At 37.3% G+C, this 13223-nt stretch overlaps 1 protein-coding gene across 5 annotated transcripts in view; it reads right to left on the reverse strand.

Moving 5' to 3' along the window:
- Positions 1 to 13223, reverse strand: part of PLD1 (phospholipase D1, phosphatidylcholine-specific) — a 199164-nt gene that overhangs the window by 13622 nt on the left and 172319 nt on the right. For all 5 annotated transcript variants that reach the window (XM_012733922.1, XM_012733914.1, XM_004674964.2 and 2 more), the window contains 2 exons: positions 9586 to 9720; positions 1260 to 1413 (listed from right to left, as the gene is read on the reverse strand). In XM_012733922.1, coding sequence (XP_012589376.1) covers positions 1260 to 1413; positions 9586 to 9720 — 289 coding nt within the window. The remainder of the gene's footprint in view (positions 1 to 1259; positions 1414 to 9585; positions 9721 to 13223) is intronic.

Consider the following 13223-nt stretch of genomic DNA (forward strand, 5'->3'; position numbering starts at 1 on the left):
CCAGGGTCAGAGATAACCCAGATGTAGAAAATTCTGTCACACTTAACTGGATGGACACAGCTTGAGCCCTTGCCTCCTAGCCCAGTGTTTTCTTTGTTTGATCACAAATATCTTGCAAACTTTTAGGTGTTTCAAAAGATCCATAATTTTCTATGTCTTTTACCATAAACCCAAGAACTAAAGTTTCCACATCTAAATTTAAAAACAGAAATTGCTGGCATCCTCTTTCAACAATTTTTGTATTTTTTTACAATACTGGAACTATATCAATTTTTTTTAAAGATTTATTTATTTGTACATACAGAACTGGGGTACAGGCCAGAGGCTCAGGGGCAGTGAGAGGCTTCACCAGAGACAGAGTGGGGAGCAGAACAGGCAAATCGACGAAGTACACCGCTGAGGGGAGCAACGGGCGGGTCAGGAGAGGTCTGCCACACCATGTGGTCACCTCCGGGGCAGGCGGGAATCGAACTCATGTGGAAGTGGCTTCAGCTTCTCATTGCAGTGCTTTAACCCGCTGCGCCACCAGGGAGGGCAGGAACTATTTCAATTTTAAAAAATAGACTCACTATGAAATACTTGTTATATATATAAAACATGTTATATTTTAATAGTTCTTGTTATTTTTAGTGAAAACCAACAATTTAAATGTATTGATTAATCTAGGAACAGATCAGATGAAACCATCCAGTGACTAAGTATTTCATAGTGAGTCTATTTTTTTAAATTGAAATAGTTCCGGCCCTCCCTGGTGGCACAGCGGGTTAAAACACAGCACTGAGAAGCTAAAGCCACTTCAGCATGAGTTCGATCCCTGCCCACCCCAGAGGTGATCCACATGGTGTTACAGACCTCTCCTGACACACCCTCTGCTCCCCTCAGCAATGTACTTTGTCAGTTGGCCTGTTCTGCTCCCTGCTCTGTCTCTGGTGAATCCTCTCACCGCCCTTGCACCTCTGGCCTGTAACCCAGTTCTGTATGCATAAATGAATAAATCTTTAAAAAATATAAATATATATATTATATATATATAACATAATATATATATATATATAATATATATATGTAACATGTTTGTATGTTTGTACCCCACATAACTCATCCCTGTACCAGTTGTGGTTTATAGCCTGTATTCTGGGACACCATTTTAGATAAAGAACCTGGAGAAGATGGCATGAGTCCATAGGCAAAAAGTTGGGCTGCTTTCCAGAGCCTAGAGCAGTGGAAATCCATGAGAGAGAGACAGCTTCGGAACCCACCTAAAGCACTGAAGCCGAAGTCCTTGGGCAAACCGGCCAGCCTGGTACTCTTCTCCATCCATCACCGAAGGCACCATCTCTGTGTCCTGCACTATAACAGCCATTTCACTGTCTCGCTTTCCCAGCATGCTTCGGTCATTTATGTTGGCAGAGCCTAAACAGGGACACAATGTAATTTAACAACTTTCGCTATACACCTTTGCCCTCCCCATTAAATTCTTTCTTGATGACAAAATCCTAAATTTGTTCAGGTTGTCAAGAGATGAAATGCTTTAAAGAGAAGAGAGCCAGCCCTCAACCAGCAATTAATTTTGACCATACTGAGCCAGCCAAGATAAATTCACTATTTATGCAGTGATTGGCTTAGTTATGGGCACTTGATACATTTCTAGTCAGTGTGATGCAAAGTAAAGCCCACTAGAGTCTTTTCAGAAAGCTTTCCTCCTTTTAATAATTTGACACTAGAAAAGGATGTTGTTTTTCCAGCCTTAGGATATTTTGACTTGAGAGGCTGGATGAAGGCTTTGTTCCAGGACCTGCTGAAGCCACATTGTAACACATAGGAGGCACATCATGGCAATGCAGAAAGAAGCACCACTCTGGGTCTTTAAATCAGTGACCCCTAAGACTTTCTAACCTTCTATCTGTGAAATAATACATTTCTTTATTGGATCACACACTTCTAGTTGTGTTTTCTGTCTTGTGGTTCAAACTGATATAATCATCAAACACACAAAGACAAACATTGACTAGTTCAGTAGAGAAGATGGCTTTGCTTTTAGACTTGAGAATCAAGCTCTGTAATTCATGTCACACAATCACAAATGTCAAACCCAAAAGCCCTTTCATGGCCCACTCCCGCACCTGTGGAGTGGGCCAATGGCTTTAGTATCAATTTCTCACCACCCTATTTTTAAATCCAAATGATTCAAGAATGTTGACTTTCCCATGCGAAAGGCAAGTATCTATTTGTTCACCCTGTGCTTTCTGTGCTCCTCAGTCATGTTTTCAGAAACCCCATGATGTTTGCTTTTTAGATTCATCACAGCAGATTCCCACAAGCTAGGGAGTCTGACCGACTCCTCTTCCTTTTCTTCCCCTTTCCCTAGTCACACATTTCACTGCCTCCTGCAGACACAATGGAAAATGGGGTTGACCAGCTGCATGTCTACTCTCCTTGACAGGGTAGACAGGACATAAGGGGACAGCAGCTTTGCTCCACCCCCCAAGGATGGGTCATCAGAAAAAGCTGTCCCTTTGGTGACCATATGGTCACTTGCTGCATCATTGTCACATTGTTGATATACAAATCTGTGCTAATTGTAGATGCAAGTAGTGGCCCACGGTGGCCTTGGGTGACCAGCATGGAACACCTTACAGAAATGTGGGAGCACTGTGCAAGTGCTGCAAAGTGGGAATCTTTGAAACACCATTTTGTGAGCAATAAATGATTGTTTATGTTTATATTTGATTTTGCTGTACATTTTGGCTTCTAGCTTTGGGTTTGACAGATGACCTAGTATTAGTGTGGGCAAAGCCATTGCATCTTTCTCAGTTTTAATTTGATCTTTTATAAATTTAGGTCATATTGTAGACCTTCTAGGGTTTTTTGTGAGGATTAAACAAGATCATGTGAAAGCACTTTCCAATCTATGAACTATAAATGTTAATTATCATTGGCATTAGTAACAAGTACTTGTTAACTCCATAATGCCTGCATCAGAGAATGCTACCATAGGAAGAGACAGTTTGTTGGCATGTAACATTTGTATCAAAGAAGTCTCCTCCTGGGTTAATCATCTCCCATTCAGGTATGTGAAGTGTAAGAAAGGTAAGGGTTCTCTTAGCAGTGCTTTGGGACTGCACTACCCTGAATCCCCTGTAGAGGCCACTCTCCACCTGGGGGATGTGGCAATGGGAGAACATTTTCACTGTCAGGAAAAAGAGGTGTGAGCCACACACACACACACACACACACATCCACACACACACGTCTCACATATACACTCTCTTTCTCTCTCTCTCACACACACACACTTCCACAGAATTCCCCAAGCTCGCTCTCTCAAACACATATACACTCACGCTCACACATACACACTTCCACAGAGTTCCCCAGGTTCTCTCTCTCTCTCCCCCCCACACACTCTCACACTCACATTCTCTCTTTCTCACACATTCACACATATACTCTCTCACACACACATACTTCCATAGAGTTCTCCAGGCTCTCTCTCTCTCTCTCTCTCTCTCTCTCACACACACACACACAATTCTCTCCCCCCTCTCTCTCACATTCTCTCTCACACACACACTCTCACACACCCACTCACTCTCTCTTTCCCTCTCTCACACACACACTTCCACAGAGTTCCCCAGGCACTGCTTGCTGAACTACAATTCTTTGGAACAGGTGTTACTTGTACTTCAGGGCTAAAATGGAGTTACCCAGAGGATTGCAAAGAAAGATTGAGAAAATTTTAGATATATTTAATTTTTCAGTATAATGAGAATAAAAAGAGAAACCACAAATTGAAGGAAGATATGCACAACACACAGTATTCAGAACACACAAAGAACTCTTATAAGTCAAAAAGAAAAGATACTGAAAATGAGATATTGGTGGATTTAAATGCTACCTACATTCTTGCTCAATGTTCCCATATTCTGCAAATCAATTTTGGAGCAGCAGATATGGTATATTCCCAGTTCTATATAAAATGAAGAAGAAAGAACAAGGGAGCTAGATAAGGCATTTAATTTTTAAGAGTGGCAAGAACTTCTAGCAAAAAGAGATAATCGCAATAAGGGGAATTTTGACCTTTTATTCTACACACACCCTTAGAGCTTGAATTGTTTATAACAAATTGTTTATAACAAATTGTTTATATGTGCTTGGACTCACTCAAGTGCCTTCCTAGGCCTGTCCCTTCTCCACCCTACCTCTCCCCCCCCCCCCACCAGAGGGAAACTTTCCTTTTTCTTTTTAAATTATTTTCTTACTTTGTTATTCATTTTTGGATGGTATTTGATTCCCCCCCTCAGCTGTAGTCCCAGTGGCTCTCCCACTACCACAGTCCCCACGATCCATTTCCACATTCCTTGTGCTCTTCCCTCCTGTTCTGAGCCCTCTCTAAGAGGGAGATGTCTAGAGAACATTGTGCTCACTATACATATTTTCCTCAACAGAAAAATTCACTCTTTTTGTAAAAAAATAAAAAATAAAAATAATAATAATAAAAAATTTAAAAATTAAAAAAAACAACAACAAAATTCACTCTTGACTTGTTTTTAATTTTTATAAATGCAATCATATGATACATAACCTTTTCCAGATTTGCTTCTTTCAGTCAATATTATGACTCTGGGACTTATCTGTCCACAGTCACAATGCATTATTTTCCTGAAATGAGTACACTAAGATTCATTCATTCATTAATTGTTAATGGATGGGGTTTGCTTCCAGAGTTTTGCTATGATATACAACTGTGTTCTATGTGTTTCCTGGTGTACACAAGTAGAAGTTTGGGCTCTTCAAATAGAAGTGAGTGCACTGCTGAGCTGCTGGGTGTGACTTCATTTGTTAAGAGTCATGCAGAATGTTCTAGTTGGTTTCAATTTATATTCCTATTATCAGTGGAGACCAGTTCCTGGTAGTTCACAGCCGGGTCAGTATTTGAATTGTCAACATTTTTATGATGGCTAACTGGTAATTTTTAAAATTGTTTCTTATCTCATTATTATATTAATAAAAATAAACAACTTTTATACTTATGGACCTCAGGTATTTCCTCGTTAGTGAAGTTTCTATACAATTCCCTTTGCCGATTTTCCTGTGAATGTTATCTTTTCTTTTTGATTTATAGGAGTTCTTTGTGTGTTCTGAATATTGTGCATTGTGAATATCTTCTTTCAACTTGCGGCTTCTCTTTTTATTCTCATTATACTGTATTTTCGTGAACAGACTTCTGGATTTATCTTTTCCTTCATGGTTTATGAGGTTTTTTTTTTTTAGATCTTTTAAAAAATTTTGAATCTTTCTGTGGCAGACAGACCAGTAACCTATAAGGATGACCATGTCCACGTCCCCAATGTGAGTGAACATACTATGTTACTGTTATAGTGGGAATTAAGGTTGTAGATGGAATTAAGGTTGTTGATCTGTTGCCCTTAAAACAAAGAGAGTCACCTGAATTACCCACCTGAAAACATGTACTCACTCACAAAGGTCCTTACAGTAAGGGAGAGTTCGAGCGAGAAATGATTCAGAAGAGCAGGACAAGGCTTTAGGAAATGTTTCTGTCTTCAAAGGTGGAGGAAGGGGCCTAAGAAAAGGAATGTGGGCTGCCTCTAGAGCTAGAAAATTCAAGGAAATGGACTCTCCTTTAAGACTCCAGGAAGGACTCTGTAGCTCTGGCCATACCCAGATTTTAACCCATTGAGACCCCGGTGGGCTTTCTAAACTGCAGAACTTAGATAATGTATTTGTGCTGATTTAAGTCACTAAGCTTGTGGTCATTTGTTATGGCAGTAACAGACAACCAATGTACCAAATTCGATTCTGTTATGGCTTACTTGTTTTAAAGAAAATCTTATTCTCCTACTGATCCCAAATAGTACACTGTAGTTTCCACCTACTTGTGTACCCTCTCCCCCTGATCAGAAGTTTTCAGCTTACGAATACACGTGAGCATCACCAGGGAATTTTTAAAATTTAATTATGCCAAAAACAAAAGCAAAATAATACTGGTGTGGTGTCTCAAACCAGACCAATTCATCACAACTTCTGAAAGTATGCACCAATCATCACTAATATTTGTATTTTTTTCAATGCCACTCCATTTTTTTTTTAAGATTTATTTATTTATGTGCACAGAGCTGGGGTACAGGCCAGAAGTGTAGGGAGTGAGAGGATTCATCAGAGACAGAGTGGGGAGCAGAACAGGCAGATGTACTGAAATACACTGTTGAGGGTGTTATAGGGCAACCCAATGTGAAGTGGGTTGCCTGTCTGTGGGTCCTCACCTGCATGCTTAAATTTCAATTGTACTGCAGGCACACACAAAAAGGGTCAATAATGGGTTTATTTACAAAGGGGAGAGAAAAAGGTACAATCCAGGGAAAGAGACAGAAAGAGTGAGAGATACAAGTAGAACATCCTACCAGCTCTGCAGACTTGGATCACTAATAACACACTGAAAGCTCATCAAGAAGCAAGCAACCAGCCAGCAGTCACACAGTCCAGAGAGAAAGAGAGAGTGCGTTTAACATGGCTCTCTTATATATATCCCCCAAAGTCCCAGAATGCCTACTTAGCTCTGCCCTTTTGTCTTCACAGTTCTCTCCATGGTATTGCTGGGAGTTATAGTTTCAGTGACTGGAGTAGGGGATGGAGTTCAGAAAACTGGAATAGGGGGTGGAGTCCACAAAACTGCAGAGTTCCTTCAGGACATCCTTTCCCCCTAACAAGGGGGGCAGCGGGTGGGTCAGCTCCCTGGCGAGGGATCAAACTCGTGCTGCAGTAGCTTTGGAGAGCTTTATAATATGGTGCTTTAACCCACTGTGCCACCAGGAAGAGCCCCCACTTCACTGTTTATCTGTCACTCATGAATATATCTTTTGGAGTGATTTATTTTATTTTTATCATTAATTGCTTGGCCATTGGTTTACACTCTAAATAATATGTAGGAGTATAACTTCACATCTAGACAAATGTGAGATCTATTTTGAAGTAAATTGCAGACACCAATAAACTTCCCCCTATGTGATGTATTTTAAATAACTGGGGTGGTTTTAATGCAGCCAGGTTGACTCACAGGACCAGCTAGAGTGTGATCCCTAGTTTCTGACCAGGAGCCCCCTGTTGATTCTCATGCAGGTGGAAAGACCTGTCTTTCCGCTAGACTGACCTCTGTAGGGGAGTGACAAGGTTTCCTTCATCATGCTAGCTCCCTGTTGTGCTGTGCAGTGGATTAGTGAATATTAAAATAAAATTGTTTCATGCAGTCAACAGGGTAATTTACTTAAATTCTACATAAGGTTAGCCTTGTTCTGTTTAGCAAAGCTAGTAAATGTAAGTTTGGTTAAGTGCCAATAATAAGATGGACTTAAAACCTGGAATTGGTCACAGATTTCATGACCAACAGGGCACCCGGGACAACAGATACCTACGTCTATGCAAAAAAAGAGGTTTTCAGTGTGAGAAAATAAATATTTCCTAATGAGGAAAAACATGAGGATGAATAGTCATTTTTCTTATGCCAGTTATTCAATAATTCTGGCATAAATTTGCCAACCTAAAACATTAATTACAGGTTACTTTACCTTCTTTTATGTTTAAGACCCATAAAATATTCTCAACCTAACTTCCCAAACTCCTTTCTGGGAATTTTAAACACAGTTCTCTGTGTTATGAACTTAACCAGAGCCAATATTTGAGAACAGCAATGAAAATCTTATTTAAAATTAAAGTTTCCAAGGAGAAAAAAAAGTAATACCTATGGATTTTTCCTTAGGGAAAATCTGTTCTGCCCTTGGGCAAGAACAAAAGAAAGACTCAGCCTCCACAAACTGAAGAGAGACCCTTTCATACCTCCCAGGCTATAGCTTTAGTATCAAGAGAATTAAAAAGAATTATATGCAAAATTGAACCATTGTTGCTAGTCTAAATAAATTGCTGCTTTGAAGGTTCAAAGACCTTTCTAGAAAGGAAGTGAATTAACACACTCAAAAAACCTATTTAACTGTTAGCTGTTACTGAAAACTACTTTGCATTTCTACTTCATGTAAAGTGAAGCAGGTTGAAAGTCAAAATGACCTCTAAAAGGAAAATACTTATATCTGCCAATTTTTACTTCAAGAGTTTTTAAATCTTACTTAAGAGATCCATTGAATTTTATTTGGCTTGTTTCATTTTTCCATTTCAGTAAACATCAATATTTTTCCCTTCCAACTGTCACAGCCAACTTTTAATATAAAAAAAAAAAAGTTAAGATTGGCCTCTGAAGACCAAGGCAAGAAGCTTTGGGGAAATAAGAGAAACATTGTTTATTTTGGTCACAGGGGCACTGAAACCCCTATAGGGAGTTTTAATGTCTATAAAGAAAAAGATTGAAAATGTATTTTTCCTAAATAAGTATTAAGTGCTTCCCTATGCAAGCATGAGCGAATGGGAATGTATATACTACAGTATATACATTTTTCTGACTTCACAACTCCTTTTTTTTTTTTTTCCAAATTATGTTTAGATTAAGAAAATCTCATTACTCCTAGACATGGTTTTTTTTTTTTTTTTTAAATAAGTGTTGGATCAAGATGACAAAAGCATACTTACTGCTTAAAACTTTAAAACACTACCCAATATTTACTTTCTTAAAGGATAGGGCAATATTTTAGTTGTGGAGTTATATTTTATTTAAAACAGATGTACAGATTTCCCAATAGTGTGATATTATCATATATGGACATAGCTTTTCTCTATGGTCAACTCCTTTATCCTTTAATACTGTTTCTCATCCTGGCTTTCCATTGTTTATGTCACATAGTAGAATGATGGGAAAACATAGCTTTTCATATGCATAAAAGGATGAAATTGAACATCCACTCCCCATGTTGATCTAGTCTGCATAGAATGTAAAACCAGTAACTCTTTCTCTCCTAAATCTGCCAGTAACGGGAGGACTCTTGAGAAATCTATTGTGTATTGATTATAAGAAAAGATGGTAGACTTTTGCTTAGTTTACATCACATCAGTGCTACACAATTTCTTACACACACACATGCCAATAAAACTGCTCCTCTCTGCATCCTCGTTAGTGATATCCAAAACATAGACTAGGGGAAAAATAGTAAGCACTGAGGCAGTAATATTTAATATCACTTTAATTTTGAATCTTTCATAACTTCAGATCTGTGGTAATGATTAGTAGATGCAAACATGCAAATTACCATCAGTTACTCATTTATGACATATGCTTCCCAATTCCAATTTCTCCAATTCCAATCCTCTAATTCCAGGTACTTGGATTCAAAATTAAAGTGATGGATAATAAGGAATTAATGAAAGCAGACAAATTACTGCACTGCACTGCTGTGTTTAAGCTGCTGTCTCTGGATACTGTAATTTGCACAAAAGCAACTTAATTGCTTCTTCATAGATAAAAATAGGAACTAGTAAGGATGCAAGAGGAAAAGACAGCTTAAGAAAAATTTACATGTTGAGTTACTGTCCCTCTCAATTCAAAAGGAGCTTGAGAGTAATACAGAGAAAGGTTTTTGTGTGGGGTAAGTCAACTAGCAAGGATGTAATTACAGACCATGTACTTACCGATAATAACAGTGTTGTCATCAGCAATTAGCAACTTGCTGTGGACATAGATGAGCTCAGTGACTAGGTTTCCTTCAAGTGATGAGTGTGTTCTAAGGCCACAGAATGATATGTAATTTATCCACTGGTTACCAACTGTAAATTAAAGAAGAAATTGCTAAAATTAATATGACCAAATGAAGTAAAAGCATATAAAATTTTCTTATCTTTCAAAATTAATATACTACTTCTACAGGTTTTAAGAACATACACTGTGTGTGTATCTATGCGCATGTATGGTTTCAGAATTCATCATGGATCTACTTTTGGTCTCTAAAGATTTTTATACAGTTTGTCTGAGTGGGTAGACATTTAAAAAAAATCATATTTAATTGGATGTCTTCAGATTATATTGCTGTCTCTATGCTTACTATTTTTTCCCTAGCCTATATTTTGCATATCTTTGAACAGGACACAGTGTGGAAGAGCAGAGTGAAAGGTGGCCTTGTGTATAGCTATGTGTTTGCATGTGTGTGCTGTGTTGGAAATAATGTAGTATTGATATGGTGTAGCCTTAGACTGTGTATTCCTTTGGTCAAGGCAATTCGCATATACATTCAACTATGAACATTTTATTGTAAGGTTTGGTAGGTAATTACTAAAAGAGTGCTAATTAAAACTGAGCCAGAGGAGACTGCCCATGAGTTCAGCGTGAGTTCTAGCATCTACTTGGTTGGCACCTGTTACAATTTAATCAGACCAAGATGTGTATCCAAACTAGCTGATGTAAATATATATAGCTTGTAGCATATTTAGCACAAAGCAGATTTAATGGTACAGATTTTGAGCAAATAGAAATGTTGGCGATTAACGTCCACTCCTAAATTATTTAAATCAGGACATGTATCCTGGTTACATTTGACCTTGGAGAATTTTCTTCAGGACAAGCAGTATCAGGTTTGCACTTTAAAATACTGCTTTCTTGTCATGTGAGGGCCGTGCAGGTGATAAGAAGAAATACATTCAAGTCATTCCATAATCATTACCTAGTATGAATGTTAGTCACAGATTTTATGGGTTCTCTCCCACATAGTAGTTGTTCTGGGTAAGCAAAGCCTGATACTAAGAATAAATGGAGTGGAACCAAGCCATCACAAATTCTAATAGAAAGAAAATAGAAATGTCCCCCACCCCACAAGACAGTCCAAAGCATACTCATAGAAGAACTGGTAGTTCATATTCAATTTGTTGATGTTTTCTGTATTACTGAGGTTTTCTATTTTACAGTTGATGGTATTCATTGATTCTACTAAAATTTGGTTACTTGGAAATGCATTCATAAGTTTATAGACAGATTTCCCCATTTACAGCTGACCCTTTCCTCTGTGTGAGTGATATTGTAGCTGTGCTTGCCACGAACTGATGTCTTGGTATGCTATTACATATTGTGGAGCAGGTGGGTTTCTAAGCATTTATATGTAATTAGATTTTTGAAAATAAACTTTGTCTCTATTTGCTAAGGTATATTGGAAAGATGCTTAATCTAAAGTATCTCCTCTTCTTTAAAGTCTTCTTTGATCTTGGAGAGAGAAACATTTCCTTTTTTAGTTCTTTGTGCCCATAAAATTCCTGGAAAGTATCTCTAATATAGTACCTAATATATTATTTTACAAATATTTATTGAATTTTCCATTTCTCTTACTATTATGGGGGGGGGTCTTATCTACCTTCACATACTTAATCTTTGCATGGTTCCAAAAACAACTGAATAAATGAATGGATGAAAGAATATTCAGATAAAAACTATTTTAGTTTTTGGTTTCTCTGTACCACCTACTTTCCTGCGATTGGCTCATGATATAAAATTTTAAGACAAAGCCACTTTCAAAAGGTAATATAGGGAAAATTCTTTGCTGAAATAAACATTTTTTAAAATTAACTTTCCATTATGACTCATTGAACCATATATTGGAACCAGTAGTTCTCAGTGTATGTTAAGACCAAATTTTGGGAACCTTATTAGAAGTGAAATCTGGGAATCCCCATATCAAAAGTGTTGATTCAGTAGAAATCTATAATTCCGTAAGTGTGTTAGGGGATATAATTTTTTGAATGACACAGCAATGTAGCCTTGGTAGTTACAGATTTAAGATCAGCAATACAACATTCAGAAAATAATATGTCATGATTAGGGGAGCTGTATTCTCAGGGCAGAAATGTACTCAATTTTATGGAAATTGATTAATATAAAACAGGTTATGAAGCTAAGGCAAATAAAACCACATAATTAACTAAACTGATACTGAATTTGTATACATATGTGCACATATGTTTACAAAGGACTTAAAGAATGGTGTCCTAGAACAACAATTATATAAAGCGGCTTGATTCTAGTTTCTAAATGCCAATTTCCACTAAACCACCAATGTCTTTGGAGACATAGCTAGCTCCACAGCTAGTTTTAGGAATGTACAAGATAAGTCTGGAATTCTTATTGTAACAACTTAAAAAATAACGAACTGATGGTGATGTGTTATAACACAAGACAGCTTAAAAAATCCTTCACCAAAATTATAACCCACTTAATAAAACAAGTTTTTGTTAATCTATACTAAGATATTTAGATGAATGAATACATAAGTGGAGAAGGAAGGGAAAACTTTCCTTAGAGTAGAATTTCAACTAAAAAATTAGTCTTAGCCCAGCTGATGTTTATAGCTTGAAAACTGAAGGCTGCTGAAGAGCAGAACAGACACAGTGTTAAAGATCAAGAAAAGAAAAAGAACTTTGGAATTAAAAACATACGAGTAAAAATTCAAATGCTTTTTAACTTAAAAAAAATTAAGTAGGAAGTAAAAATTTACCAAACAAATGATGGAATTAAAAAATAGCACTTGGTAATAATTAGAATTAATAATTGGCTCATAAGAATCATTAATGTGTGCTAAATCCAGGGGGTAAATATTTGATGAGAAGTAGGCAGTTTTTTTATACTTAAAGTGTTTTCCTACAAAAACAGTAACTTTAGAGTGGAGAAACTATGAATGAATTTCATTCATTTTGCTAACCAAAATGTCTGGTATTTTCTCACACAAAACTAGTGATAAAGGATTGATCACAAAAATTTACGGAGAACTGATCAAACTCAACAAAAATAAATAACCCCATCCAAAAAATGGGCAGAAGAACTAAAAAGACACTTCTCCAAAGAGGAAATGCAGATGGCTAAGAAGCATATGAAAAAATGTTCAACATCACTTGTAATAAGGGAGATGCAAATTAAAACCACAATGAGATTCCACCTCATCCCAGTGAAAATGGCACATCTTCAAACAACTAGCAACAACAAATGTTGGCAAGGATGTGGAGAAAAAGAAACTCTCCTGCACTGCTGGTGGGAATGCAAACTAGTACAACCACTATGGAAAACTGTTTGGGAGTTCCTCAAACTGCTAAATATGGAGCTCCCTAGGACCTAGCAATCCCACTCCTTGGTATCTACCCAAAAGACACAAGAACGCCGATTCAAAAAGATACCTGCACACCCATGTTTATTGCTGCTTTATTTACAATTGGAAAGACATGGAAATAGCCCAAATGCCCAAACATGGATAACTGGATTAAAAAGATGTGGTACATATACACAATGGTATATTACT

The sequence above is a fragment of the Condylura cristata genome, unplaced genomic scaffold (genome assembly GCF_000260355.1).
Source record: "Condylura cristata isolate star-nosed mole 26May11 unplaced genomic scaffold, ConCri1.0 scaffold00003, whole genome shotgun sequence".
Lineage (NCBI taxonomy): Eukaryota > Metazoa > Chordata > Mammalia > Eulipotyphla > Talpidae > Condylura > Condylura cristata.